At 37.7% G+C, this 26,252-nt stretch overlaps 7 protein-coding genes, 2 long non-coding RNA genes and 16 other non-coding genes across 35 annotated transcripts; 5 read left to right on the top strand and 20 right to left on the bottom strand.

Annotated features, from left to right (window-relative positions):
- Nucleotides 1-761: 761 nt before the first annotated feature.
- LOC149702368 (corticotropin-releasing hormone receptor 1-like) lies at nucleotides 762-3,077 on the top strand (the record flags this gene model as incomplete). The annotated part of the gene is made up of 8 exons (XM_089866144.1): nucleotides 762-955; nucleotides 1,029-1,143; nucleotides 1,221-1,377; nucleotides 1,437-1,567; nucleotides 1,637-1,722; nucleotides 1,894-2,029; nucleotides 2,098-2,139; nucleotides 2,303-3,077. Coding segments are annotated over 8 exons (1,020 nt in total), but the record flags the coding sequence as incomplete, so codon positions are not given.
- Nucleotides 3,078-6,670: 3,593 nt separating this feature from the next.
- Nucleotides 6,671-8,620, bottom strand: Pex2 (peroxisomal biogenesis factor 2). The gene is made up of 8 exons (XM_089866139.1): nucleotides 8,376-8,620; nucleotides 7,895-7,972; nucleotides 7,768-7,830; nucleotides 7,503-7,700; nucleotides 7,291-7,443; nucleotides 7,185-7,232; nucleotides 6,913-7,122; nucleotides 6,671-6,795 (listed from the first exon to the last, which is right to left on the bottom strand). Exons 1-8 carry the CDS (start codon nucleotides 8,418-8,420, stop codon nucleotides 6,700-6,702), a joined length of 891 nt encoding a protein of 296 aa, XP_089722265.1. The 5' UTR covers nucleotides 8,421-8,620; the 3' UTR covers nucleotides 6,671-6,699.
- Nucleotides 8,621-10,901: 2,281 nt separating this feature from the next.
- Nucleotides 10,902-11,575, top strand: LOC149702366 (uncharacterized). 2 transcript variants are annotated; one of them, XR_016381722.1, is made up of 3 exons: nucleotides 10,902-11,020; nucleotides 11,156-11,361; nucleotides 11,423-11,575. It is a non-coding gene; the product is annotated as an uncharacterized LOC149702366 (long non-coding RNA). The 2 variants fall into 2 exon arrangements; XR_016381723.1 differs by having other exon boundaries at nucleotides 10,982-11,071.
- Nucleotides 11,576-11,673: 98 nt separating this feature from the next.
- Nucleotides 11,674-12,920, bottom strand: MED7 (mediator complex subunit 7). Of its 2 annotated transcripts, none has more exons than XM_089866141.1 (2): nucleotides 12,584-12,920; nucleotides 11,674-12,401 (listed from the first exon to the last, which is right to left on the bottom strand). In XM_089866141.1, exon 2 carries the CDS (start codon nucleotides 12,364-12,366, stop codon nucleotides 11,707-11,709), a length of 660 nt encoding a protein of 219 aa, XP_089722267.1. In that variant the 5' UTR covers nucleotides 12,367-12,401; nucleotides 12,584-12,920; the 3' UTR covers nucleotides 11,674-11,706. The 2 variants fall into 2 exon arrangements, with proteins under 2 accessions (XP_089722267.1, XP_089722266.1); XM_089866140.1 differs by having other exon boundaries at nucleotides 11,674-12,416; nucleotides 12,584-12,910.
- A 434-nt stretch (nucleotides 12,921-13,354) lies between these two features.
- LOC149702364 (uncharacterized) lies at nucleotides 13,355-16,013 on the top strand. The gene is made up of 4 exons (XM_089866138.1): nucleotides 13,355-13,748; nucleotides 14,360-14,767; nucleotides 14,866-15,003; nucleotides 15,294-16,013. Exons 1-4 carry the CDS (start codon nucleotides 13,649-13,651, stop codon nucleotides 15,605-15,607), a joined length of 960 nt encoding a protein of 319 aa, XP_089722264.1. The 5' UTR covers nucleotides 13,355-13,648; the 3' UTR covers nucleotides 15,608-16,013.
- A 102-nt stretch (nucleotides 16,014-16,115) lies between these two features.
- LOC149702363 (rac GTPase-activating protein 1-like) lies at nucleotides 16,116-19,611 on the bottom strand. Of its 7 annotated transcripts, XM_089866136.1 has the most exons (14): nucleotides 19,372-19,611; nucleotides 18,960-19,240; nucleotides 18,832-18,892; nucleotides 18,651-18,760; nucleotides 18,419-18,581; nucleotides 18,290-18,359; nucleotides 18,022-18,196; nucleotides 17,710-17,950; nucleotides 17,446-17,628; nucleotides 17,277-17,382; nucleotides 17,110-17,215; nucleotides 16,912-17,044; nucleotides 16,735-16,840; nucleotides 16,116-16,626 (listed from the first exon to the last, which is right to left on the bottom strand). In XM_089866136.1, exons 2-14 carry the CDS (start codon nucleotides 19,205-19,207, stop codon nucleotides 16,472-16,474), a joined length of 1,857 nt encoding a protein of 618 aa, XP_089722262.1. In that variant the 5' UTR covers nucleotides 19,208-19,240; nucleotides 19,372-19,611; the 3' UTR covers nucleotides 16,116-16,471. The 7 variants fall into 7 exon arrangements, with proteins under 7 accessions (XP_089722262.1, XP_089722261.1, XP_089722257.1 ...); XM_089866135.1 differs by having other exon boundaries at nucleotides 17,110-17,206; nucleotides 18,022-18,359; nucleotides 19,372-19,610; XM_089866131.1 differs by having other exon boundaries at nucleotides 18,022-18,359; nucleotides 19,368-19,609.
- Nucleotides 19,612-19,780: 169 nt separating this feature from the next.
- LOC149702362 (protein odr-4 homolog) lies at nucleotides 19,781-21,735 on the top strand. Its single transcript, XM_089866137.1, has 8 exons — nucleotides 19,781-20,004; nucleotides 20,056-20,190; nucleotides 20,249-20,448; nucleotides 20,518-20,884; nucleotides 20,944-21,063; nucleotides 21,134-21,221; nucleotides 21,285-21,545; nucleotides 21,610-21,735. The coding sequence occupies exons 1-8, from the start codon at nucleotides 19,912-19,914 to the stop codon at nucleotides 21,678-21,680; spliced, it is 1,335 nt and encodes a 444-aa protein (XP_089722263.1). The 5' UTR covers nucleotides 19,781-19,911; the 3' UTR covers nucleotides 21,681-21,735.
- A 77-nt stretch (nucleotides 21,736-21,812) lies between these two features.
- Nucleotides 21,813-24,599, bottom strand: LOC149702345 (uncharacterized). 3 transcript variants are annotated; one of them, XR_016381725.1, is made up of 9 exons: nucleotides 24,497-24,599; nucleotides 23,804-24,347; nucleotides 23,644-23,740; nucleotides 23,162-23,580; nucleotides 22,842-23,098; nucleotides 22,360-22,778; nucleotides 22,200-22,296; nucleotides 22,040-22,136; nucleotides 21,813-21,976 (listed from the first exon to the last, which is right to left on the bottom strand). It is a non-coding gene; the product is annotated as an uncharacterized LOC149702345 (long non-coding RNA). The 3 variants fall into 3 exon arrangements; XR_016381726.1 differs by having other exon boundaries at nucleotides 22,040-22,296; nucleotides 22,842-22,938; nucleotides 23,002-23,098; XR_016381724.1 differs by having other exon boundaries at nucleotides 22,040-22,296.
- Nucleotides 21,859-21,940, bottom strand: TRNAS-UGA (transfer RNA serine (anticodon UGA)). The gene has a single exon. It is a non-coding gene; the product is annotated as a tRNA-Ser (tRNA).
- On the bottom strand, nucleotides 22,019-22,100 carry TRNAS-AGA (transfer RNA serine (anticodon AGA)). Its single transcript has one exon. It is a non-coding gene; the product is annotated as a tRNA-Ser (tRNA).
- Nucleotides 22,179-22,260, bottom strand: TRNAS-UGA (transfer RNA serine (anticodon UGA)). Its single transcript has one exon. It is a non-coding gene; the product is annotated as a tRNA-Ser (tRNA).
- TRNAS-AGA (transfer RNA serine (anticodon AGA)) lies at nucleotides 22,339-22,420 on the bottom strand. Its single transcript has one exon. It is a non-coding gene; the product is annotated as a tRNA-Ser (tRNA).
- On the bottom strand, nucleotides 22,505-22,586 carry TRNAS-CGA (transfer RNA serine (anticodon CGA)). Its single transcript has one exon. It is a non-coding gene; the product is annotated as a tRNA-Ser (tRNA).
- TRNAS-UGA (transfer RNA serine (anticodon UGA)) lies at nucleotides 22,661-22,742 on the bottom strand. Its single transcript has one exon. It is a non-coding gene; the product is annotated as a tRNA-Ser (tRNA).
- Nucleotides 22,821-22,902, bottom strand: TRNAS-AGA (transfer RNA serine (anticodon AGA)). The gene has a single exon. It is a non-coding gene; the product is annotated as a tRNA-Ser (tRNA).
- Nucleotides 22,981-23,062, bottom strand: TRNAS-UGA (transfer RNA serine (anticodon UGA)). Its single transcript has one exon. It is a non-coding gene; the product is annotated as a tRNA-Ser (tRNA).
- Nucleotides 23,141-23,222, bottom strand: TRNAS-AGA (transfer RNA serine (anticodon AGA)). The gene has a single exon. It is a non-coding gene; the product is annotated as a tRNA-Ser (tRNA).
- Nucleotides 23,307-23,388, bottom strand: TRNAS-CGA (transfer RNA serine (anticodon CGA)). Its single transcript has one exon. It is a non-coding gene; the product is annotated as a tRNA-Ser (tRNA).
- On the bottom strand, nucleotides 23,463-23,544 carry TRNAS-UGA (transfer RNA serine (anticodon UGA)). The gene has a single exon. It is a non-coding gene; the product is annotated as a tRNA-Ser (tRNA).
- On the bottom strand, nucleotides 23,623-23,704 carry TRNAS-AGA (transfer RNA serine (anticodon AGA)). The gene has a single exon. It is a non-coding gene; the product is annotated as a tRNA-Ser (tRNA).
- On the bottom strand, nucleotides 23,783-23,864 carry TRNAS-UGA (transfer RNA serine (anticodon UGA)). Its single transcript has one exon. It is a non-coding gene; the product is annotated as a tRNA-Ser (tRNA).
- On the bottom strand, nucleotides 23,943-24,024 carry TRNAS-AGA (transfer RNA serine (anticodon AGA)). The gene has a single exon. It is a non-coding gene; the product is annotated as a tRNA-Ser (tRNA).
- On the bottom strand, nucleotides 24,109-24,190 carry TRNAS-CGA (transfer RNA serine (anticodon CGA)). The gene has a single exon. It is a non-coding gene; the product is annotated as a tRNA-Ser (tRNA).
- TRNAS-UGA (transfer RNA serine (anticodon UGA)) lies at nucleotides 24,265-24,346 on the bottom strand. Its single transcript has one exon. It is a non-coding gene; the product is annotated as a tRNA-Ser (tRNA).
- Nucleotides 24,600-24,988: 389 nt separating the features above from the next.
- LOC149702344 (uncharacterized) lies at nucleotides 24,989-26,142 on the top strand. Its single transcript, XM_089866143.1, has 4 exons — nucleotides 24,989-25,084; nucleotides 25,176-25,297; nucleotides 25,533-25,928; nucleotides 26,007-26,142. The coding sequence occupies exons 2-3, from the start codon at nucleotides 25,286-25,288 to the stop codon at nucleotides 25,911-25,913; spliced, it is 393 nt and encodes a 130-aa protein (XP_089722269.1). The 5' UTR covers nucleotides 24,989-25,084; nucleotides 25,176-25,285; the 3' UTR covers nucleotides 25,914-25,928; nucleotides 26,007-26,142.
- Nucleotides 26,143-26,252: the final 110 nt, after the last annotated feature.

Genomic DNA, 26,252 nt, shown 5'->3' with positions numbered 1-26,252 from the left:
CGTTTCCTCGAGTACTTTATCGGATCCTCCTTAAGAAGGAAATGTTTCTGGTTGGAATTTCCTGACAAACTGATTCGCGATCAGGCGTATATAAGAAAAAAGGGGGGAAATCTTTGAAACAAATCGTGGACAGGAAGTTGGGCTCTAGTTCATTCATTATTCAATTCACGTAATGCAGCAGGTGCTTTCGCCGCTTCCGACAGTCTGAAGAGGTTTAAGGAAGGGTTCCGTGTCTCTCCCATGTCCTATGGGAATTCGTGGGTAGAATGTAGATTGACCGTTGAGCGGAATAAATCCATTTGAGAGTTTGTTATTCGAAAAGTGCGATTTCTCGTTTCTTCCATCTCCTATCGGTTATTCAGCGTTTCCCAAAGATTTTGTAAAGAATTTAAAGTCGAAATCTCGCCGGTGATATTACGCTAAGCAAACCGTCCCTTCTTATTGAAGATCGATACCGGATTTGTAAAGGGGCAACGCCAGCTTGCCAGTGACGTAAAGATTGAACGGAGTTTATCTCAAATTTAAGTGGTGCTCTATTGAATCGCAATTTGAGAAGGCCTGGGTTGGTTTAAAACCTTTCCAATTTCCGGTATTCTTTTTATGAGACTCAGATCCTTCAGTATGTTATAGTCCTATTAGTCCCCTTTCCAACGATTACAACAATCAGGGTCCAAGTAATTAAGCAACATTTTCATAAATGTCCTCTCCATAGGATTAACGTGGTCTTATTTTCAGGACACCTGTAACACCCCTATACTTAAATTTCGTTCGCTATAGCCAAAGCCTTTAGAATATGCACTGAAAACGGTACGTGGCTTTGGGGTAATTGGACAAATTACAACGAATGCCTTCAAGAACCCGAACCACCAACTGTACTCGCGCACGTCGTCTGTGTCGGATCGGCCATATCTCTAACGTTACTTTTAGTAACTCTATTCATTTTCACATACTTTAAGTAAGCAACAAATAATATCAATAATAATCTTAAATAACATCTTCAAAAGACTTAGTGGTTTTTTTTTTCACAGATCACTTCACTGCTCACGTCTACAAGTTCACAAAAATTTAGTATGCGCCCTTGTTTTGCACTGCGTATTTTTACAATTAATCTCTGCACCGTTAGTTTACGGAGCCGATTGGAATGTAAGATGATTTTAATAGTAGGCCTACAACACTTTCTTTATAAATTTCGAAGATTTACTGTGAATTCATTTGATCAGGATTGGTTTTGTAAAACAACAATTTTCGGCGAACTCTACACCTCGATGGCCACAATAAACTGGATGTTCGTCGAGGGACTGTTGCTCCATTCGCGTATCGCCGTTTCAGTATTTCGCCAAGAAACGCCACTCAAATTATATTACTTCATTGGCTGGGGTAAGCTCGTAAGACTCGTTGTCAAATGAACGCAGTTTCATCGTCTCTTTTCCAAACAGTGTCACCTTTAGTATTTCTCTCAATTTGGACGTACTTTACTTGCACGTCGAATCACGGTCCTTGCTGGGAAGGTTACGGAAAATCTCGTAATATATGGATTATCACGGGACCCATGATCGCGGTCTTAACGGTAGGTAATTAATTAAATCGTCTAAGTTATTAATTAATTAATCTACTAATTAATATTCGTACGCTACAGGTTAACGCCGTATTCCTTGTCAATATTATACGTATCCTCGTTGCAAAATTACGAGGAAATTCGTCCATGGAAATAGTGCAAGTATCGTAAGTTTCCTTTCCTGTAGTCACGTAGATGTACCAATGTTGTAATTTGGTCAGTTGACCATCTCGTGATGACCCCTTTCTCCTTCGTAGAATATTAGAGGTCCACGCGATTGCATAATAAGACTTGTTGAATTAGGGACTTATTGTATTCATTAAATTATTTCTAAACAGTAAAGCGGCAAAAGCAACAGCGCTATTATTTCCGTTATTGGGAATTCCGCATCTACTGTTTTGCATAAATCCGGGTGACAATTCGGAATTTCAAGGAATGTATTTGATTTTTAACGGAGTTTTACAATCGTCGCAGGTAATAATAAAATGAATAAAACGTTTCTAGCGGTTTTTAAACTTAAAATACCCCGGTTACTTCTATAGGGAATATTCGTCTCGATTCTCTACTGCTTCTTGAATTCAGAGGTACAGTATATCTTTAAACTTTCAATAAAAATGTGACCTCTTTTTATGAAAGCCTCTTGGGTATAATTTTAGCCGTTATGATTTGAAAAAGAGGGGGTTTTGTTCAAATTTATCGATTCAATCGCTTCTATTTTCGGGGCGTTTTCTCTTTCTCCACGTGCAGGTTCAAACTGTTCTTCTAAACGCTTATATTAGAGAGATTCTACGTCGCAATCCAAACCGAAGGTATTCGAGAGGCCGAACGTTATCCCGAACTTCGACTACATTTCTATCGACAAATGATAGACAAAGAGTGGATTCCATTTACCCAATGAACAAATAGACAGAGAGAGAGGGAGAAATATATTCTTCTTCAAATATAAGACGAAGAGTAATAAAATAAGACTGATTTCGTGCCCATCTAATCTTATTATGAACCATGCTGCAGAGAAACCAAAACTCTTACCCGCGTTGATATTAACTAACTTGCTCCTTCGTAGTATATACTGTATTTAATCTAGTAATGCTACGGTGTAGTTGGCACGAGAGATTGAAGGGACTAAAATAACTAAACTACTATTTAGGTCAGAGCGGGGTCAAGTTGGCAAGATTAGGCTTAACACCGCATGTTACGAACCACCTCCTCTATAAGGGATGGGAAATTTATGAGAGTGGTCACTTTGTCGGCATAAAAAATAATAACGGAAGGAAATTAAGATTAGCGTTCACTAGTTTATCCAGGCCTAGTTATTCCTTAAAACATTCACAGTTAACTAACAGAATAATCAATTATAACCATTCCCAGACCTACTCAAATAACTTTACATTTTCTTATACGTATTTATTTCACTGTTGTTTAACAGTTTCAAAACCGAAATTTTCCAAGAAAACATCTCGATGCATTAGCGATGAATGGACAGCGATACAAGATGGGAGAAAAAGTTAGTGTAAAAAAGTGATCATAATCACTTAGACAATTACATTAATTTAAATGAAATTAAGTAAGGATAAATATGAGTCTACGAGTCTTTCATTTAGAAAATATTGAATCCTGTAAAATAAAACGATTAATTCGTTTCTTAATTGTAAAAATAATAAATGGTGCGAAAAACTGAATTGTAATTAAACCGTGATCGTTATAGATAATGAGCGGGAAATTATTCGTGTAAATAACAGTATAGTATTACAAATTCAATTCATACACTGGATTGCCACAAATGTTTCATTTCAAAATAACCCACCGTATTATCCCCAGACCAATTCGGAACACTTCAATTTGTACAAAAACAAGTCAGAATAATGTTGTGTCTAAAAAAGTCTAGTACCATGAACTTGAAAATATATTAGTTCCTGCAAGTACTACTAAAGGAAACATTTTTAAATTCCTCGACTTTTTTAGGTAATTGTGGCAACCCTGTCACACAATAATAGTTCAATTAATAATAATAATTGTGCAATATAAAATTAAAATTTCACAATACGATCCGAATGAGATTTAAGCATCTGATTAATGTACAATCAATCAATTAAATAAATACGTACTTTCATGTAAGGTACGGTAAATATGAAAATAAGTTCTATACTGTAATAAGGAAACAGTTGAATGTAATAAAGAAACAGATGACATATGTAATGCAAAGTTCATTTCATTGGCAGGGACCCATATCCATCACAGAAGGAGGAGGGGGCGGGAACAAAATCAGTTTTGATCCGGGCGCGGTTGCATAAAAGGGGCCCAACTTGGATCAGGGTAGAAATTGCCCACGTTCCTTCCTTCCTTTCTCTTATTTTCAGATAAGGCCCCCCCTGTTAGGCCTTCACTATAGTTAAGAATTGATTTTTTCCCTTGACTCTAGTATAAGAGCTGTACTTGGCAAAATTCCTTATTCTCGGGCCCTTCGATCTATACATCCGCTTCTAAAGCTCGAAGAGTTAACGGGGGATGCCTGTCGTAAGTGGCAATTGCTTCGTAAGGACTTTCCGCAGCTTTCGTCGAATTAAATGAACCGAAACTAATTATTATCCATTTCAAATGGCCATCGCGTAGCCAAAAGAGAAGAGAAAGTAACTGTGTCAGTACCGACCCAAATTTCTCTCTCTCGTATCTGGGACTCCAGAAGTCTAGAAGAACAACCCCTTTTTTCCCTGGATTGCTTTTATAAGAAAGAAAAGTATAAGATTCGAAAAGAACTTCAAGGGAATCAGAACTAAGATCAAGGCGAAAACGTAGATTAATTAACAATCTAGCTGACATTGACTGAGTTTGTATCTTGAGCTTCGAGTCATGGAAGGAATTATCTAAATCATTAACTAATCAACCCCAATCAATATATATAGGAAATCGTCTGGAAAATTATTGGCGTTTGACGGTTTTAATCCAAGTGCAATGAGATCAATTACTTATATAAACTTTCTCGTTCAAAATAGAAAAAAATAATAATTTAATTAAAAGCTAACATATCCTAGTATGGATAAGTCCTTCCCTTTTCGTGTCCTCAGGTAAAGAAAGTACCCTTGACAGGCACTTGACAGGTAAGTAAATTCATTACCCTCATGAGACCGAAGAGACTCAACTCGAATAAGAAATTTTTCTCATTGTAAGAAGACTTGAATTTGTTACTGGTTCCCAAGTATTATTTGAACTAAAAACCTTTCTTAGGAAAACGAAAGAAATCCCGAATTTATTGCGATTTTATTATCCTCTGAACTAATTAGTGATTTTCTTTTTATTTATTTTTTAATTAAGAAGCTTAATTTTTCTGACAATTGTCCCAATTAGAATAACTAAGTCCTTATCAGATGATCCAAGTTTTGGTACTTAAAAAACAAATGTCGGTTAATTTCTTTTTTAAACACGGAAATTTGTTTCCCAAGACAATTCACAGATTGTCTGAAAGGAGCTGGAGCTTATGTCGTTTTTATTATTCATTGGAATACGGCCAAGGAACTAGCTTCGTATTTCTACACAAACAAACGAGCTAATTTTCTAGAAAATCTTTTTTTGTCATCCCTAGCTAGTTCTTAGAAATAATTAATCAATTAATGAACGATGCTTATTTCTTCTTTTCTTAGTTCAATTAGAAACGAACATAAACTAATTAAAGTAAGTTCTAAGAAGTCGCGTTTGCATTCTATTTTTGCCTATAAACGGATTAACAACTTGGCTAAAATTAGTTTAAATGGGCGAGTGAGTCGTAAGTAGAAACTGTTTGCTTCAATCAAAGGTTCAAAACGCCAAAGTCGTTTTCAAAATAAAGCCTTAACCCAGAAAGAAGTCCCGTTCCCTTTTCTTAAAGATTTTGTGCGACAAGAACAGTTCTAGGTTTATTACCTCGGTGATTGTCGGGAGATTTTGGGAACACCGTGATATATGGGTTCTTTTTTGGCAACTGTCAAAGTCAAAAATGCTTCCAAAACTGTTTTCGAAAGAAATGGGAATTCGACTTTCGTTGGTTGGTTCGATGGCGGCTTTGGCCAACTTTAGTTATCTAAAATTTACGATTTTTTTTTCTTCAACTGAGTTTGCTGAAAGGAACGAAAGTTCCAAAGCAATTTTATTTCTTTCTCGGTGGTGAACATACATTAGCCCCATTATATTATCATATAATATGACTGTAAACTTCAACCTTCGGTGGTAACCGAAGTTTAAAAGAAAAATGATTGATTATCCCCTCGCTGCAAGTTCCAAACAACTATACCTTCAAAAAGGTTTTTATTTCTTTCTTTTTGCGTTTGAAATTTTACCAAAAGTATAAAATTATTTAAGTCTACCATAAGTTTATAAGATATGTTCCATAAGTTTGGAGCTTGTCATGAAGTGACGTAGGTCATCATAGATTCAGGGTAAAGTGACATACGCCTGGTGAGGCGCTGTCAAAGGCTTAGTAATGCGGACTAAATAGGACCTAGAATGAAGTCCTGCAAAATTAACTAACCACCGAGTGTAAGACTTCAATTCTCGCTTGTCGTTCTCGAACTAGCTCGAGCTATAAGTCTCTAACATTAGTTATGTTATCTACCCTTTGAAATATTTGACGTGTAAGGCCACAGCTTATAGAAACGCTCACATAAATATCGTTATCTTTGGTATTTTCGTGGCTTTTCTATGTTTTTTCTAACGTTTCTTTGTTTGTGAAGTTTCTCCTCGATCTCGAGGGAAAAAAATTGGTTTCCGTTTGAGAGATCAACTTCGATAAGAAATGGAAGTTACGGAGGGTAAGATGCAATTACTAGAACCCCACCGTCCGTGTTTCGCCAAGCTTAAGAAACTGTCCCAGTTTTGTTCTTAAAGACACGAGAAAATAAGAGGTAAGGTTTTTTACACCTTGTTGAGATAAGGTGGTAATTATTTTTCAATCAACTCAAGAAAGAGTTGTCTTGAAACCCCAAGAATAAAACCTCAATGTAAGAAAAACATTTCTAACTGAAGGTTGACCATTTTCTGTTCACTAACTAAAGTAAATCAAGGAAGTTTACGAAAGAACTCATTTTTGGACCAAGATTCACGAAGTTAACAACAACCAGTACAAAAATAACAACAAATACACAAGTGTTTTATTTATTTATTTATTTCGGAATGTATCACGTGATGGACACAGGTCGAAGCGAGTTGAGTCCATCAAGAGCCTGTTTGAAACATTTTGGACAACTGAATTTGGCATCAGCCTTTAGATTGCCCTACAAAAAATTCACAGAATGTCGTGATTTGTGAAACATCAATTTGTTTGTCCCAAAAGTAACCCTGGACAATAAAAAGAACTATTTAAAAAATGGTTATTAATAGTCTATACATACCGCGATGCAGTAGTAACAAAAAACGTGACGACATCCATATTCGCAAGGTCTATTGGGAGTTTCGTTACAAAAAGCGCATAATGCGAAGTCTATTTCAACGTTTGAAACCGAATGACTAGTTTCAACTTGTTTTTTTGACCATAGCAATCTCAAAATGGTGTTTTTCAAACGGTAAATATTTATCAATGGTAAAGCGAAACAAATAAACTCCTGAATAGAAAAAGTTCCAACTTTTTTAGACGTTAATTTCATTGTTAAATAATCGAACTCACGGCAAATCCATGCCAAAGTAGTTCCCTATTCATGTATTCATACTGAACCTATTTTAAAATAATCTTCAATATGAACATCGGCATGACGTATAGAAATGTCTCTAACCTGTCTTAACATTTGAGGGTTTGAATTCCCACTTCTAATTTGAAGTAATCTTTCTAAAACACTCTGATACTTTCCATTTCTTAGAAATACGAGAAAATTGAGAACACTAGCTACTTTGGTTACCAACGTAACAATATTATTATACATCAAAACCTAATTCAGAAAAAAATCTGTTAATTCCTCCAAAGCTACTAATTGTCATAAACTTCTACCTTATTTTGTTGTTCAAGAGATAAATGTGATAATAAACTATTAGAAGTTATTCTTTGGTTTAACCAACTACCAAAAATATCCAATGTCATTAGAAGTTTTCTTTTACTAGTATTTATAGTTTTAAAAGTTTTAGAGTCGACATATTCCAAATCTAGCATTTTTTGGCCAATTGAGGCGCCATTCTCGCCAATTGTAAACTATAGGTATTGCGCCAATTACACGTAAGTACTTCTAATTATTTACTAAGTGTAATTAATCACTTACATCCCAAATTAAGTATTTAAGGATAGCATTTATTTCAGGTTGTAAATTAGTAACGCTCCTTGTCTGAAAGGTTTCAATAATTATCTAAACGTTACCCCCGGGTTTCTAATTAACGATCAGAGCTTACGTTTAAAAACTGTAGAGCTTGTGACAAACTTCCTTTGACTAAGTTGAAAACTTCATTATCAAGTGCTATAGCGTCAAGCTTAAAAACGTTTGTCAAATATGTAAAAAACTAATAGGTCTTCTTGACAAATAAGAGCCATTACAGAGAGGGAAGTGCAACAAAGAGGGGGGCATTGGAAATGCTACTCAAATCCAGTAAGTAACTACAGAAATACCGCTGCCACAATAGAAATGATAATAGGTGGGTACAAAGGCTCTGGTGCAGATAAATGGAAATCAAGCCAACACCAATGCAGTTCAAACTATCAAAAGCTTGTAATAACACCACACTAGCTAATGTTATCCCATTTCAAACATAAATTTCCTAATGAACTAATCTTTCATTTGTATTGCCATTAAACATGACCTGTCCCCCGACTCCCTCATCATGAGGGCCTCGTGCAATTAAGCCAAGGCTTAGAGAAGTAAACAAAGGAATCTACCTGATTAACCCTTGAGACATGTATGAATTCGGCTTTTTCTTCCATCCTTATTTAATTGTATTACTTGGAGTCTTTCTATTTCTTGTATTTTCAGTATGGAACTTAATGCTTCATAGAAACATAATTATAATTACATTAAATTCAACATTTCTTCCATATAATTCAGTTCTTCCTTCCTTTTCAATACCAAGTTCTTTGTTCAAAACTGCCGTTTCACGTTTTTGTCTATGACCCGTCGTCTGCTTCATCCAATTATCGGTGGAAGCCACGTAGCGCTATCTATCTATTGATGGAGCAACCATAGACATTAGAATACTATTATCTCTATGGGAGCAACTACAAAAGTAAACACAAGAACGCGCGCGAAGAAAATTCCGGACACACCCATAGATATCTAAAATAAATATACATTTGAATACAAAATGTTTTAATGTTAAAATTACAAAAGTGCGTATAAACTCATATTGAATATTAATAGTAAAACGTTTTTAAACAGCTAAGAATTATTTAGCTAAGTTTAGTCTTGTCCATTAAATGAGCGTGAGTATCATGTGTTTCGCGAATATCAGTATATGTCGTGTTTGCAAAACCAACAGCACTTGCATCTGGCACATAAGAACGAATATAAAGAATAATAAGGACCGCCAATCAATAAGTATAGAACAATGGCAAGTTCAAAACGTTCGCTACACGCGAATTCCGGGTTGACGAAAGTAACAAAAATAGTTTAGCTAAGTCTCAGTACCGTTATTTCTTCCAGGCTTTGCTAACTCTGGATTAAACTGAATAAAAATGACGGTATACGTTACTCCGAGACCTAAAGTCGAGAAAAATAGCTTCTTGGTAAGTACGAAACAAGAACCAGCACGAAATACGACAAACTTTGAATTTAACGCGATGCTCAGCATTTGAACTTCACGACTCATTTCCGTGGTGCGAGCGTTACGGGCCAAGATCGCCAAGTAACTCTTGGCTCGTCCCAATAAATCGGGCACGAGAGAGGCGCTGAAAATTAGATAAGGTAAAATAACAAACTCTTTCAACTTTAAGAGGTAATACGTGGAATCGTGTTTCAATTGCGTGAAAATATCAACAGCAATGATGGTAGAATTGTGACACATGGCGTAAAAGGTCGAAACAAGTATAACGATGGTAACAGTTTGGAACAAGTCATTGACTTCTTCGACCATTTCGTCCAGGTCCAAAAAGAACTGGTGAAACTCGGTGACGCGCTTTACGCAGAAGTTGCGTTTAGAAGAGATAAAATCGCGTACACGAACGCGCGGTAGTTCGGCCACCATACGATAAACGAAACATATCAATAAAGTCGGAAGAAACGCCAGTCCCATTAGACTACATACGTAAACGTAGTACATGGTACTCGAAATTGCTACGATTGTGTCCCTGGACCATGATGGTAAGTCACCACCGAAACAGAAATATATTGTTAAAATTTCTTTGTGGAAAATGTCTACGGTCTTGATGGATAACTTCGCAGCGTGGTTCGCGACTACAACGTTAAGAGAAAATGTAAAAATAAATAGCGTAGCTAACTTCAGTTTAAAGTCACGCGAAATCTTATTTTCAGGAGACCGTCTTTGTACTAGACGCGTCAAAACTTTTAATAACTCCAAGAATTTCATCCGTCGAAAAAATAAATAGAAAACGCAATACGTTGTGAAGAAGATCATTATGGTATCACTGACAAACACATCGTTATGGCCAGCGGTTATCTTTCCGCGTACAAGAGCCACTAAGCTACTTAATCTAGTGAAATTTAAGAAGATTATAGCGATGGTAATCCACGACACCAAAACCTTTATGGTTATTTTCCAGAACGTTCCGTGAAATGGGCTCTCTGCGCGTGCGAAGGATTTTATCATGGCTTCACCCCGAACTTCGAGAGAGTGAGACTGGGATTCCGTAGAATTTGGTTTGGTTTTCTATACCGACTTCGGTGTATCAAATATGTATTGAGCAAACAGAAAACCCGTGGTATTGCGGGTAAATACATTGTCATGAACTAATAAAGTTAAACCTGACATGTCTTAACTAAATAAATCGAAAACAATTCTTTAAACGAGCAATATGATCAATCTACGTTATAAAGAAATGTACTCAAATGTTCTAGTATGTTCATTATTGATTTACTCCTGGAAAAACGAAAAAATGTGCAGTATTTACTTAAAACTATGTAATTACTCATTCCAGAACTATTTCCTTCACTTCTACCTGAACGACTTTCAAGATACGTTTAATTAATTATATCGGATATAAATTTAATGTTTTCGGAGCCGATCAATTCGAGTAAATTTGCATTCTCGTTTAATTAAAAAATGTCAACAAAAACGATACTTTATACAAATATTTGTCAACATTTAAATTCGAATGCTTGAAAATAAAACTCAAATTATCTTATGAAAATATTTCGCACAAATACGAAACTTTCTTTATCACGGATAATGCGTTTACGATTTTTAGGAAATACCAATAATCGTCTATCTCAAGGACCCTTCTACAAATGCGTTGGTAAAATTGAGATATGACTTTTCAAGAATATTGTATAAAAACCGAAAGACTTTTTGTATTTTCATCATTCGTTCTTAAACAACAGATTTCTTAGACTATTCCTGAAAAACCAGAACGTAAGTTTCTCGTTATACTTTCAACTTTTTTAACGTATATTTTTATACAGCGTAAGATTCAATTAATTGAATAGTAACAGAGATGTTTATTATTTAGTTTTGCATTTAAATACAAATCTCCCCTCCCCTATTTAGAATGGGCAAGTTCCTAGCTATCGTTTTGTTGGTTGTCGTCATGGCAGCATTTGCAATGTCTTACCCGCAACAAAACATCCAATTCCCAACGGAAGACATGGATACCCCAGTTCCTTCACCCCCAACTAACCAAGAAGGACCCGTACCGGGACAAGAAGGTCGCTTTTTCTTTGGAAACCATAATTTCCATCTTGGAAACTCTAATGGTAATTAGAACTAAAATATATCAACGTGATTTGTGTGATATAAAAAATATTTGTTTTGTAGGCTGGGGTGGATATCCTTGGGGACGATAAGTAACCTAATAATCACGGAATGCATCAAGAGAGAACTTCACCAAAAACCTATTTAATATCAGTACACAACACTGTAAATTTATAACCAATGAAATAAACGCCCCAGTACCAACTTTTTAATCAATGATATTGTACACCCTTAGTTTTTTTGATATTTCTGATATCTATGGTCGAAGTATGCATTTACAACATCGTATCGTATGTAAATAGTCGCAAAACACATTAAATATGAAGTCAATTTTATAAAAAATTTTATTACAAGAGATCAACAATCTCGCACATAATTTTATCATAAATAGAACACTTTTCAATATTAATATTTTCCAAACTCTCTGGATCCAACTGTTGAATTTCATTGGGAATCAATAACTCGTTTCCCATATCAGTGTTGTCAGGGAGACTGTTCAACGTGCTTTGTAGCAGTTCCATCGCCCGATCCAAATGTTTTTGAAACCTTTCTGCCGTTTCTAATCTCTGACGTTTCTGCATTTCCATCATTACCCTAAGAGTTTCTCTAGCTTGATGTGGACGAAACTCGTTAATTAAATGGTGAATATGAATAAATAACAAATTAATGTCGTCCTTTTTCTCTTCCCGTTTCGAGGTATCGGGACAACGTATTAAAATGTCAAGCATGTCCAAAAAATTGACAAATATAGAATGGTTCAGTTTTTTCAATTCACGTTTATGGTCATAGTTTTGGGGGTAAAGTCTCCTAATGCCTTGAGATTCTAATGGACGTATAATCACATCGTCCGTGTTGAATTGAACACCAAACATGCTATAAACAGTGTCTTGAATAGGTTTCGGTGGTGATGGGGCACGGCCCCGGAGAATATTTTCATCGGTGTAAAGGCTAAAATACTGTTTAGGAGGTAGTGGTAATGAACTGCTGGCTTGTGGTGCTTCCGCCATTATTTATAGCGCCTCCGTTAATAACAAATCAGTATCTGTTAAATTTTAAACTAACAGAAATTAAAGAATCAGAATTTTGCGCCAAAATCCTTAATTCCTGAGGCTGAATGAATCCTATTCCTAAAATAGGAATCCTAATATCTACTAGGCTCCGCGCCAAGGCCCAACTAAGAAACTTCGTATTTATACTTATATATTACACAATAATCACACTTACGAGTTATCAAGTTCGTAATCAATAATATAGGAGATTAAAACTACTTATTTAACGCCTAAAACGCGAAAAACAGTATTTTTTAAACTATTAACTGTAATTAACTAAAACACAACCATTATAACCTTCCGAAGTTCCGAGTTAGAAATTGATTTATAGCAGACAACTCGAAAAGTGAAGAGCTGGATAAGTATCGGATATAAGCAAAATTTTTGACTAAACATAGCACCCTATTTCTCTTTTCAGAGATATGATTGGTTATTTCTTACGTCGTCTGTATTGTAGGGCGTCCTGACTCCTGGGGCGTCCCACTACCCCAATTTAAAAATTAGTAATCCATAAGTTCATAAGATATGGAACATATCCTTTAAACTTATGGTCCAACTAATTAATAAAGTGTTTTTGGACCTGTAAAGTCTATATTCTATATCCAAGGCAAGGAACTTGGAAGCCTAAGCTGATAGGAATTCTGGGAAACGTTCGAGAACATAGATATCATAAATACTGATTCTTATAAAAGTATCTTAGAAGAAAATGTTCCCCAACTAGGCCTATGCCTACTTTTTACAAAATTGGGAACAATGATCGATAAATGTAAAAAAGATAAAATTAGAAACAATCTAAACACGAGAAATTTCATCAGTGATAAAGTACGAGCGTCAACGAATCCAAACTGATTAGATACGCGTATAAGGGCGAAGCTGTTACAATTGACGTAAATAGCTTTCGAAACAAATCTTTGAACCGATAATTATTTGAACAGTATATATCACCCGACTTCCAAAGTTTAGGCACATTCTAGGATATTTTTCCTAGGTTTGATATCGGTGGGTTATTTGCGAAGTATGAAATTTGACTGTTTAGTCGGAAAACATCGAAAAACATCCTTTCTCGGATACTGGATGCCTAGCAGCAAACCTACTTTCACGGTTGCAATAGTATGCACACCGGACTAACCACGAATGGAAAAACTTTAGCCCTTAACAATTAATCCGAATATTAATTTATGTACCGTAATTCATCACTTTAAAATTTTGAATAATTCCCGCCAAATATTTTCCTTCAAAAATGGCGACAATGATGGGATTGTGGCGAAACGAGCCATGCAAGTTCACCCTCGTGTGCGCATTTTTCCTAAATTTAATTCTTCAGACCACGCAAACACGTTGTAAGTATTTTTAGATTAATTAATAAGTGTTTTATAATTGCTTTTTTTCTTTACTAAAAAATTCATAGTCAAAGTTATGTATAATCCGATAGTAAAAGGTCTAGAAACAAAGGCTTAGTGTGTTTACATGAGTCAGATGATTTGAAGGGGTCGGACACACGCTGTTTTTGCAAAAATTGTGGGGTTTTTAGAAAGAATAGTTTTAAAGAGTCCATTCCTGTCGGGAGTGTAGCGCACTCCTGTAGGCCAAGCTACTGGGTGGCATAAATTGAGGGAATAAGGGACTAGTCGGCGGTCCTCCCCACTACCCCGTGTCCGCAGGTGGTGACTTAGCCCAATTCCATCATCCGTCACCGCCTGTACTAAACTCAAATCCTCCCCTGCTTCATCACATACGCTCTAGCGCTTTGCTCGCGGACCCTCAGGGGTCTCCCGCTCTAAAATTCTTCCTGGAGCACAAAACCCCACGGCTATACGCTCTAGTGGGCAGTAGGAAAAAAAAGAAGTGTCCAGCCCCTTGAATGTAAAGGGGTGTGTTTACTGTTTCGAAAGTAAACGTAAAAACGTTACTTTCAATGCCAAAAAAAAAAAAACTTCTTTTCCTATTGCAGTTGGAGCTACCAGCTACTGTGTTGACAAATCTATCAATGATATCCAATTTGGTCCGAGGGGTCCATCCTCCTATGGGACGTTTGAAATGAGCTCCAATGACAAATCCTCCTATATCCTTGGTTTAAATTGCACCGTCCAATTACGAGCGCCTCGAGGATACAAACTTCACCTTGCCTTTTCGGAAATATCCACCAGAAGTTGCGAACTAGACGAAATAGTTGTAAAAACGGCTGAAAACCAGAATGGCACCGCACTATGTGGTCACAGAAATTGTCCAGCCGAAAATTGCCTTGATTTACAGTTTGATTCAGAGAATATCACCGTTAATTTTTTTACATCAGTGAACGTAACAAAGGGGTACAAAGATCTTAAGGGATTTGTCAGCATGATCACTGTATTTTCACATGGTAAGTAGAACCACGGCCTACGTTAATGTAGAACAATAGAAATGGTATCGTACTTAATTATCTGACTGATGTGTCGAATTTTAATTTTTTTTTTGCAGCTGATACCAAAGGAAACTGTTACAGCAAGGACCAATTTAGATGTCATAATAGAAATTGCATTTGGAATGGGTTGTATTGCAACAAACATAACCATTGTGGGGACGATAGTGATGAACCACACGGATGCAAACCATTTGGTAATTAATTAATTTTAACGTGTAGTTTTTAAGTACACATTTATAACTGCGATATTTAAACCCAAAATCATTCTTATCAATGACACTAAAATTCCTAGTATCATATCAGGTCGTTTGAGTTACTAAAATAAGTCGTCCATTGTTTTCAACCTCTTTTGATAAGAGATAAAAAAAAATGTTTCGCAAGATTGCAAAACCCAATTTAGAGATAAATGATATCAATGATGATAACGTCATTAAAAACCCATAGAAACAGTGACGTTTAAAATACATAAAAATTTTCCTTGCAGCTCAACAAAGTCCTTGGGGCGTGATTGTTATCATATTAGGCATCGTCGCGGTTTGTTTCTTCCTACCATTATTCGTTTTCATAACTATTAAAGGCCAAAGACCGGAAGTAAAGATCATAAGATCAACGTATCAACCCATTCCAACATCTATAAACGCGGGGGAAAACCAAGTATATAACGCCGCCATTTTGAGTGACGAAAACCAACCAACATATAGGTTTTACGACGACTCTGCAAGTGGTAGTAGTACCGAAGCAACTCCAATTCACAACAAACACGCCGCCGCCGCCACCGCATCGTATCAAAATGTTTAAAAATTAATTGAAGATAATGAGATTCGCGTAACGAAGAAAGTCTTGTGGCAATTAGAAAGAAAGAAGAGTATTATAAAAAACAAATCCATCCAAACGCCACACGGAACAACACGTAAAGATTGTTTCGCTGTCTCATTATCTTCTGCCATTGAAGGAAAAATATTAAAATAGCTTCCATGTGAGATTAAAACGCGTTCTAGTCGTAAAATGATCATAAATTAGGAAAAGAATTTGAATATTATTTTTATACTCTCGAGAGAAACATTCCGTATTACGAAATAAAAATTCTACCGAATCTCACATCACATCACATAACATTGCAATATTAATTAAAAGAACCACGTGACATTGTAATTAATTTTATGTATACATAAATTCAATAATAAAAACTATATTATATTTTCAATATTGAATTATATATAAACACGTCGTGCCGTGAATGTGATCACGTCACGTACATTCTTTACGCCACGCCAAAATTATTATTATTAATTGGGGACAAAGTTAATTCATCTTAAAACACTTTTACTCAATCAATACAATGAAAATTAATTAATTTTTAACACGCAAAACGAAACGATAAATTCCCAAAAAAATTAAAAAAATAAAATAAACGTTGCAGAAAAATTTTGTTGCCCACCCCAAATGATGGACGCGTCCGCCTTACTTACAAAATGACCAGTTGAAGCTTCGTATCGTGAAATTTTGCCAAAAATGAAATGGGGGTTAGATTCGTTACTTAAAACTTAAAAACAATGTGAAATAAGTATGTTTAGGCCTGCGTTTTAAAAGAAAAACATTTAACACACTGGGGGTGCATTGCGTGATAAGCAATGGATGGATATCTTTGACACGTCACGAGGGTTACTTATGTCCCAATGATGGCGACGCGAAAAATCTTTGTCCTCTAGTCGTTCTCGTCATTGGGTTGCTTCTGGTCGACAGCGGAGTTTTCGTGACGACTTGACTAAGACTCGAGTACGATCCGCTTCTCAAGGAACCGTAATTTGATTCAGGCGCTGCGTAATAAAGTAAACAAAATGGCGGCGGTAATTTGATTGCAGACCCGTTGCAGATTAAAATCATCTGGAAATTTTATACGCGTTAAAACCTCCCAGAAAACTTACTATTTGTGCCTTCGGGAGTTGTTACGTGACTGGTGAAAACTTCCGTCTCAACATTGGTAAAAGTGCTCCAGTATCCACTTGAGATGTTTAACAACTTCTCCATAACCTTTAACAAACAAACAAACAACGTAATTACGCGTGTTTAAAACCGTTCAATTCCCCCCTTAAGTAACTTACGGCGCATTGCTTTCTTTGTTCAGTTATCAAAGAAGCCGCGTCCAACGTCGCCGATGAATAACCAACAATGGTAGGTCCTAAAACAGTGGCTAAATTGCGAAGTCCCATTTTTACTTCCGGAGTTTCGGCAATTCTAATGAAGAAGAACGAGAAAAAGATTAGGCTGCAAACATTAATCATTAATAAATTAGTAATTACCTTTGAAAATGTAATATTAAGTACGCGAGTGTGTCCCTGTTGGGTTGGGGAAGTTGACTGATGGCTTGGTACAAAGCGGTTTGCGAGTCATCATGGTCTTCAATATCTAAAGTGAAATAATGATTGTCGCGATGACGCTGAAGGGACAGTGTTTCTGTAATAATTACCGGAAGCCTTAATGAATTCGTGCCATAGCGCCCTCGGGATTAGAGTTTCAAATCCACGTAGAAAGTCCTTGATGACGCCACAGAGGACATGGACATCAACTCTAGACTAAAATAAAAATTAAGAGAGATTAAACTAAACTAATTGATAGGAAACTCCTTTAATACTTACAAGATTGGGGGCTCCTTTTCCTTTCAAAATCCTCTCTCTCAGTTCCCTAACTTCTCTTTCGGGTCCCGGGACGCGATACAATCCAACTTCTTTCATTCCGCGATTATCAATCTCATTAACGCAATATATAATGAGAGCCGGGACCATTGGCGCTGTTCTTGGCGCGTAGTCAGCGATGGTTGTCTACAAAACAAGTACTTAACCATGAAAAACCATCCCAAGAAGGGGGCGATAGAAGAGGGGGGGGATGTAATTACTAATTACCCTTTCTCCTTTATTTGGAGTATTTGTCGAGGGGACACAAGGTAATCCCACTCTAGATTGACATTCAGGATGGCAAGTCGTTCTGCAATCGATGCATTTCAAGGCTTCTTTATAGAACTTGATTCGTTTTCCGCATGGATTGCATTTCTCCGGTCTGATAACAGTTTTGGTAACAAAGTTATGTTGCCGACCGTTGATTCTTGAGCCCGATAATTGACGTTTCGGTAGGCTAGAGTTGCTTCTACTTACGATAAATTTTGTTAGTTTTAAAGCGTACTAGTTCGTGAAGGACGTGGGACACCAATTATTTACTTTTGGAGTGGCGTGCCACCAGTTGGAGTTGAAAATCCATCCTGCATTGTCATTTTTCGGCCAACTGAAGAGGAGGAGATGGAAGTGGGGTATCTGGGTCTCTCCGAAGAGAAACAATCCGATTCCGATCTCAAGAAAGGACGACCCACGGAGGGAGGCGCGGATGGGATCACTTCTTGAGGAATGAAAGGTTCAGGCTCGCTGTTACATCTTTCCATCTGATTTTGGTGGGAATTGGCTTCGATTCTCGAGGTGGCGACTATCTCACCTTGTTGAGGGATTGTTACAGTTGTGGTTGCAGTTACGGTGTTCTCCTTCCCACTCGTGATAAATATTTCCTTTCATAATGAAAGTACGTTAAAATCATCGTTTTGGATTTGTTCCCTTTGATGTTTACCCCCGATTTCTTGCGTTTAGGCGGGGTACTACCGCCGCCACTCTTGCGTTTACCACTGCTTCTCGTTCGCCTTTTACCAGATCGATTTTCCGTTTCATCCTCAAAGTCCAAATCATCTTCGGTTTTGTCATAAAACTCAGATTGTTCGTTTATGACTTCATTGCTAAGTAAAATACGTCATAATTTAGGAAAACTGATATCACGAAGTCTCACGAGTACAAGAGGGACTTACATTGGTTCAGGAAGGTTGTATCTTACACACTGCGCAAAACGTTCTTTCGTTTGGTCGTTGATCGTGTTGTCTCTGTTTACAACTTCTTTCACCTCTCCGAAGATTTTTTTCTGTAATTAAGTAACGCGTCATCATTTCTAGAATCGGTGACGTCATTGTTTTCAAGGATGTGATGACCTACCAGTTCAATTAACTGTCCTTCAGCGTTAAGTCTTTTATTACGTTCATCTCTGTATTTCTTCCTGTAAACATTAAGATTAGCGTAAATACATACGGGGGAATGAAGGAAAGATGGTTAAGAAGACGCACATTAAGTTGTCAAACTTGGTCTTCCATTCCTTCAATTCAAGAGCAGTTCCGTCATACTCCAATTTAAGTTCTTGTAAAGACGTCTCCGTCAAAAGCCATTGCTTTCTGGCTAACTGGGCGTATTTGACGAATTTGATGAACTCTGATTCTATAGAATTTTCCTGCGATGCTTCGTTTAGTACGGCATGGTAGCGACAAATATCGTCAAATTGGGCAATGAGGGACATCTTCCCACTGCTTGACGCCATGGCTGTTTTCCTTTATTCTACAATTTATACAGCCTGTAACATTAATTAATTATAGGCACGCGTGTAATTTAAGTCCAGAAACCCGACAATTTAAGCGCGGAAACTCAACAATTTAATTAATAATTACTAGTAGTCAACATGTCTAAGAAAAACGTCACACCTACCTACGTTCTTTGTTTCCAGATTCTTTATTTACAGTTGTAAATATTCAAAGAACACAACTAACAAACTCAATACAACGATGAAAATTATAAGCATCGAATTTAAATAACTGAAAATATCTTAAAAAACCTTTATAAACCGTTATCATAAAATTTTCAGAATCAACCGTTGGCGAAAACGGCGGCGCGTGCTTTTCAAAAACCGGCAGGAAAAAAAAATAACGGACTTTCGTTGGTCTTCCTGATTTTGAGAGTCCACGAGTCCCAAAACGCAAAATAAAATTTTCAATGGTTACACGTCGCACCTGGTTTCATGTTTTATCGCTTCTCATTGGCTCTTAGCTAGAGCGCGAATGGTTACTTTTGTCGTCTGCTATTATAGTACGTGTTGATATAGACTAATAGCACCCCATGTTATTTCCCCATAGAGCTTAATACAGTCGAAGGCAGAGGGCTGTCATTACTCTATTCCACGCTCAAGATGGTTTGATCATTGACACACTTTTGAATTTTGATGGTTTAATTTAAAAATAAAGAATAAAAATGGGGAGAACTATAGTTTACAACGATAATGTTGAAGATTTTCTTTCGAAATTATCTAAATCACCGCCACATTGTGGTCTTTTAATTGGATCGGTAAGTTTAAATTCAAAGAATGTAAGAATCCGGCTTATGGGTGACTTTTAGAGTACATCGGTAAGGGATATAGTGGTTCACGTCGCCCCTACACCTAAAAAAGAACCTTTAGAGGAAGAGGAAAATAGAAAGAATGTTAAGGAAGGCGAGATAGATGAGGCTTGGATATGTCAACACGCAAAACAGGTACAAATCACCAGGCTGCATTAAGAGGTACTCGTGGCTAAGAGTACGTTAATTATAGGTGACAAGAATGCTTCCTGGTGGTGTAGATGTATTGGGAATATACGCCTATGGACCACCTGAATTTTTGGTTAAAAATGGTCCCAATTTTCGCCAAATATTATTCGCATTGTATAACTCTATATCCAAAGATCAGAGATTAGGATTTTGTGGCCGAGTTAAAGATAGAATTCAGTTGCAGCTCTGTTCAGTTTCGAAAAAGTACTATGATCTACTTTTCAAATTCATAGATATATTTTCAGCTAAATACGTATAGCGTTTCTCCTTTAGAGCTACTTGCAAAACTTTTGACGTTTCCGACTATAAAAGTGGCGCCCGACCCGCTGATTGGAAACCATCACCTACTCCGATTCAATGGAATCAAATTGACACGGAGTATCATTTAGATCAATGGATACCAATTGAGAGTAAAAAGAGCGAGCAAAGTTTGCTGAAACAAATTCAAACTGGTTTAGAGCCACTTTATGGCTCAGTCGCAACCGCAATTGTTTTGATTGACGGGAAAATGAGGGATGGTAGTGAACTTCTTTCTCAACCGCCTTCGGAGGGTGGAGGGGGCAAAAGGAAACCAAAAGATAATAAAAACATTACTACGGGGAAATTGCAACATTCCGTGGAAATATTTTCACTTCCCGAGGTATTTCGGGAAATACTTTCAGGGTGGTCGAAACTGGTACTTAGTTATGGTAATTTTAGAATACATCGCCTGTAATTGACCCTGAACTTGTCAACTGTGGCGCCGTTATGGAAATGAAAGGCAGTTTTCACTGCAGAGCTTTTGCTCCTAGTAAATCCACAGTTGAAGAATCAATATTGGTAACGTGTCGCACGATGCGGAAGTGTCTGTAGAACTTAGAACTTGAAACTTGACCCCTGTAACTTTCAGGCTATAAAACAAGACATAATTCGAAGTATAGTATCCAGGTGTGAAATCCATTGCGAGGACATGCTGTTTATAAATGAAGAACAGCAAGGTGCACCAACGCGAACGAACCTTCATATTCTTAAACATATTCTGACCAAAACGTTTTTAAAAGATTCCAGTTTAGTTCATGAACTTCCAAGGAGAGTTTTCACGCGTTTGGGTAACATCACAGTTTCAGATTATGATTATGGTGACGCAACATCCTTGGAAGCTTTCAAAGAACTTCTCAATCTCGACCTGTCAGAAGAGGACATCGATACATCTACGGAATCTCGTTGTGGAAAGGATTTTTCCGAACCTGATATGGAAGAAAGGCTGTCCGAAGCGGGAGAACAAGTTATTGAGGCCATTAGCAGTCGACGAAATGTTATTTGTAATGTTCAATAAACGCGCCATGGGTCAAAGTGCAAAGCCTAATAAGGATGTTTTTGTTGCAGTGCCTGTTGTTAGTGCAACTGTTCTCGCAGCGGTTGCTGTTACATTGGGATATTTCTTTGCTTTTGAATAAAAATTATTAGTTGTAATTGGTTATAAATTAAAACAATAAAGATTTATTATTTGGACATTGTGTACTTTATTTACCTTTACCCCACGCTATACCCTTTCGAAAACATGGCGGACTTTATTATTCATTCGCGACTGAAGTCCATGAAGGCGGGAACTTCAGTAAAAGTTAAAATATATTTCGCAGCCGGCAGGATTCGAACCTGCGCGGGAATATCCCAACAGATTTCAAGTCTGTCGCCTTAACCACTCGGCCACGACTGCCTGATGAATGATAATACAGCCCACAATCTGATACGGCTATTAAAGAGATACTTAAACTAAGTCTAAAAATATTGTTATCGCAGTCGGCAGGATTCGAACCTGCGCGGGAAGATCCCAACAGATTTCTAGTCTGTCGCCTTAACCACTCGGCCACGACTGCCTGACGAGTGACAATACAGCCCACAATCTGATACGGCTATTAATGAGATACTTAAACTAAGTGTAAAAGTAGTATTACCGCAGTCGGCAGGATTCGAACCTGCGCGGGAAGATCCCAACAGATTTCAAGTCTGTCGCCTTAACCACTCGGCCACGACTGCCTGACTATTGATAATACAGCCCACAATCTGATACGGCTATTAAAGAGATACCAAAACTAAGTATAAAAGTAGTATTACCGCAGTCGGCAGGATTCGAACCTGCGCGGGAAGATCCCAACAGATTTCTAGTCTGTCGCCTTAACCACTCGGCCACGACTGCCTTGTGAACAATGGTACATACCCCGAACTGCTGATATGTCTACTAAAGTAATTTTTAAAAACCGCAAAACCATGAACATATTTTCGCAGTCGGCAGGATTCGAACCTGCGCGGGAATATCCCAACAGATTTCGAGTCTGTCGCCTTAACCACTCGGCCACGACTGCTTCTGAAAGTCTGAACATAATACTGAATGTTTTGACTATGTTTTTTGTACAAACATAAAAATCCAAAACATATCCGCAGCCGGCAGGATTCGAACCTGCGCGGGAATATCCCAACAGATTTCAAGTCTGTCGCCTTAACCACTCGGCCACGACTGCCTGATGAATGATAATACAGCCCACAATCTGATACGGCTATTAAAGAGATACTTAAACTAAGTCTAAAAATATTGTTATCGCAGTCGGCAGGATTCGAACCTGCGCGGGAAGATCCCAACAGATTTCTAGTCTGTCGCCTTAACCACTCGGCCACGACTGCCTGACGAGTGACAATACAGCCCACAATCTGATACGGCTATTAATGAGATACTTAAACTAAGTGTAAAAGTAGTATTACCGCAGTCGGCAGGATTCGAACCTGCGCGGGAAGATCCCAACAGATTTCAAGTCTGTCGCCTTAACCACTCGGCCACGACTGCCTGACTATTGATAATACAGCCCACAATCTGATACGGCTATTAAAGAGATACCAAAACTAAGTATAAAAGTAGTATTACCGCAGTCGGCAGGATTCGAACCTGCGCGGGAAGATCCCAACAGATTTCTAGTCTGTCGCCTTAACCACTCGGCCACGACTGCCTTGTGAACAATGGTACATACCCCGAACTGCTGATATGTCTACTAAAGTAATTTTTAAAAACCGCAAAACCATGAACATATTTTCGCAGTCGGCAGGATTCGAACCTGCGCGGGAATATCCCAACAGATTTCGAGTCTGTCGCCTTAACCACTCGGCCACGACTGCTTCTGAAAGTCTGAACATAATACTGAATGTTTTGACTATGTTTTTTGTACAAACATAAAAATCCAAAACATATCCGCAGCCGGCAGGATTCGAACCTGCGCGGGAATATCCCAACAGATTTCAAGTCTGTCGCCTTAACCACTCGGCCACGACTGCCTGATGAATGATAATACAGCCCACAATCTGATACGGCTATTAAAGAGATACTTAAACTAAGTCTAAAAATATTGTTATCGCAGTCGGCAGGATTCGAACCTGCGCGGGAAGATCCCAACAGATTTCTAGTCTGTCGCCTTAACCACTCGGCCACGACTGCCTGACGAGTGACAATACAGCCCACAATCTGATACGGCTATTAATGAGATACTTAAACTAAGTGTAAAAGTAGTATTACCGCAGTCGGCAGGATTCGAACCTGCGCGGGAAGATCCCAACAGATTTCAAGTCTGTCGCCTTAACCACTCGGCCACGACTGCCTGACTATTGATAATACAGCCCACAATCTGATACGGCTATTAAAGAGATACCAAAACTAAGTATAAAAGTAGTATTACCGCAGTCGGCAGGATTCGAACCTGCGCGGGAAGATCCCAACAGATTTCTAGTCTGTCGCCTTAACCACTCGGCCACGACTGCCTTGTGAACAATGGTACATACCCCGAACTGCTGATATGTCTACTAAAGTAATTTTTAAAAACCGCAAAACCATGAACATATTTTCGCAGTCGGCAGGATTCGAACCTGCGCGGGAATATCCCAACAGATTTCGAGTCTGTCGCCTTAACCACTCGGCCACGACTGCTTCTGAAAGTCTGAACATAATACTGAATGTTTTGACTATGTTTTTTGTACAAACATAAAAATCCAAAACATATCCGCAGCCGGCAGGATTCGAACCTGCGCGGGAATATCCCAACAGATTTCAAGTCTGTCGCCTTAACCACTCGGCCACGACTGCCCTTAACATTAGAAGAAAAAAACCATGCAAATTAATTTAATAATCGTTTTGCTGGAGAACTCCATTTCACTCTTAGAAAATTATTTAATTTTCCATGAGAATAAGGATAGTTTCTAAGAATGCAACTGATTACCAGAGTTACGAGCTTACAAAATTTAGTGTGAAAAATCATAAGTTACATCTAACTATAATAAGTGGAACTTCAATCTCTCTGTACAAATCTGCCAATCTCCGAAGTTTCAGAAACGAGAACCGCTTTGTTGAAACAATAAATACTTTTTCCAAAAGAGATAAGATAATAAAACTTGACGAATCTTTTAATTTGTTTTAAGAGAAAATATTATTTCTAGGCTACTTTACTGACATACTCTACGCAACCTTGCTTCCCCTAAACTTAAAAAAAAAATCACACTTTCATAAACAAAGCAATTAAAATATTCAATTAACAATACGTAACATTTTTTCTTACATTCCGGTCAATTTTCTCTCACGACTTTTCATGGTAAGAAGGCTGTACGTGTGAAATGACGCGGAAAATTGACCAGCGCTGAATAAATATTACGGCATTTCGTTCCAGTCATTAACTCCAATGAAGGGTGAACTTATTACTATAACTTTGATATCTCGTTGATATTGTCTGTAGGCGCTGTATTCTCATACTGGGATGATCTATATTAAACAGGGGCTAAACGTAACAATTCCGATGGCGCGAATGTGAACCCGCGTTTTCGAAAAAATGTAATTATTAGAGATTGAACCGCAAAATATGTAAGTGAGACGATAGTTACGTGAAATATTAATATTATTTTTTTTGGACAACACCCTTTAGTAATTGAACCGAAAATCGCGTCGAAGTGTCCAGCAGGGTATAAATTGAACGGGGTCCAACAGGGAGACAACATTCGAGATCTACCTTTCGAATTATCAACAACTTCCAACATGAATTCCATGGTAAGTTACTTAGGAAATAACTTTTGATCATGATATAACTATGTTTACAAAGATTGTGAAAAGTATAGAAGAAGTCGGCCTTCGAAGTAGTAAAGCTTAAGATAAATATAATCCAGACTTTAAATTTCCGGGTAGTTCAGGGAATTCTAGTGATTTACCCCTCGGGAAGTACCAATATGATCATTACCATTCCTGCCTTAGTTTTTAACCCATTTCCATCATATTTTTCTTACAGATCGCTGTCGTTTTCGCCACTTTGTTGGCTACCGCCCTCGCTGGACACTTGATCGGCGGCTACGGTGGACTCGGAGGGGGTATTGGTCTCGGAGGTGGTATCGGTGGAGGTTACGGAGGTATCGGAGGCGGTTACGGAGGTATTGGAGGCGGTTATGGTGGTATCGGAGGTGGTATTGGCGCTGCCCACATCGGATACGGTCGACCATACGCTTACCATGTCAAGATCCACCACATTCCCGGCTATGGTTACGGTGGTATCCGAGGTGGATACGGACTCGGAGGCGGTATCGGAGGTGGATACGGAATCGGAGGAGGTATTGGAGGTGGATACGGAATCGGAGGTGGTATTGGAGGTGGATACGGACATCTTTACGGTTAAACTCAAAAATACGCTGTAAGTATCGTCTAAAGACGGCTTTAGAATATAACTACAAAGTATTTATTGATAATGAAAGTATTATTTCTTTTATAGGTGATTCTGCGTCGGTTTTTCCAGAATTTCAAACAGAAATTCAACGGAAATAACACCAACGTTAAGCCAAATATTCAATGCCAACGAATGTATTGTATTTAACTTTGAAATAGAACAATAAACTAAATTATTTATAATTTTTTGGACTCTTTCTTTGTCGTTCTATCTTTAACGGTTCTAAGGACTTAAGTTAACGTACATTTAAGTATCACTTAGAATTAATCTATCGCTAGCGCAAAGAATTAT

This window comes from Phalangium opilio, unplaced genomic scaffold, assembly GCF_054372755.1.
Source record: "Phalangium opilio isolate 3A_F unplaced genomic scaffold, DU_Popi_V2 ptg000017l_1, whole genome shotgun sequence".
Taxonomy (NCBI): Eukaryota; Metazoa; Arthropoda; class Arachnida; order Opiliones; family Phalangiidae; genus Phalangium; species Phalangium opilio.
This window is presented reverse-complemented; position numbering and strand designations above follow the sequence as displayed.

What these genes read in the sequence shown, in the direction of transcription:
- LOC149702362 (XM_089866137.1), top strand. Translation starts at nt 19,912, where the DNA reads ATGGGGAGAACTATAGTTTACAACGATAATGTTGAAGATTTTCTTTCG. An exon ending in GTGGTCTTTTAATTGGATCG is followed by an intron (nt 20,005 to 20,055) that starts GTAAGTTTAAAT and finishes GGTGACTTTTAG; the next exon opens with AGTACATCGGTAAGGGATAT. An exon ending in CAGTCGACGAAATGTTATTT is followed by an intron (nt 21,546 to 21,609) that starts GTAATGTTCAAT and finishes TTTTTGTTGCAG; the next exon opens with TGCCTGTTGTTAGTGCAACT.
- LOC149702364 (XM_089866138.1), top strand. Translation starts at nt 13,649, where the DNA reads ATGGCGACAATGATGGGATTGTGGCGAAACGAGCCATGCAAGTTCACC. An exon ending in TCAGACCACGCAAACACGTT is followed by an intron (nt 13,749 to 14,359) that starts GTAAGTATTTTT and finishes TTCCTATTGCAG; the next exon opens with TTGGAGCTACCAGCTACTGT. An exon ending in ACACGGATGCAAACCATTTG is followed by an intron (nt 15,004 to 15,293) that starts GTAATTAATTAA and finishes TTTTCCTTGCAG; the next exon opens with CTCAACAAAGTCCTTGGGGC.
- Pex2 (XM_089866139.1), bottom strand. Translation starts at nt 8,420, where the DNA reads ATGGAAGAAAAAGCCGAATTCATACATGTCTCAAGGGTTAATCAG. An exon ending in TTAAATACTTAATTTGGGAT is followed by an intron (nt 7,701 to 7,767) that starts GTAAGTGATTAA and finishes CAATACCTATAG; the next exon opens with TTTACAATTGGCGAGAATGG. An exon ending in CTCTTGAACAACAAAATAAG is followed by an intron (nt 7,444 to 7,502) that starts GTAGAAGTTTAT and finishes TTTCTGAATTAG; the next exon opens with GTTTTGATGTATAATAATAT.
- MED7 (XM_089866141.1), bottom strand. Translation starts at nt 12,366, where the DNA reads ATGGCGGAAGCACCACAAGCCAGCAGTTCATTACCACTACCTCCTAAA.
- LOC149702363 (XM_089866131.1), bottom strand. Translation starts at nt 19,207, where the DNA reads ATGGCGTCAAGCAGTGGGAAGATGTCCCTCATTGCCCAATTTGACGAT. An exon ending in GAAAAGGAGCCCCCAATCTT is followed by an intron (nt 17,383 to 17,445) that starts GTAAGTATTAAA and finishes TTTTTATTTTAG; the next exon opens with TCTAGAGTTGATGTCCATGT. An exon ending in AACAAAGAAAGCAATGCGCC is followed by an intron (nt 16,841 to 16,911) that starts GTAAGTTACTTA and finishes TGTTTGTTAAAG; the next exon opens with GTTATGGAGAAGTTGTTAAA.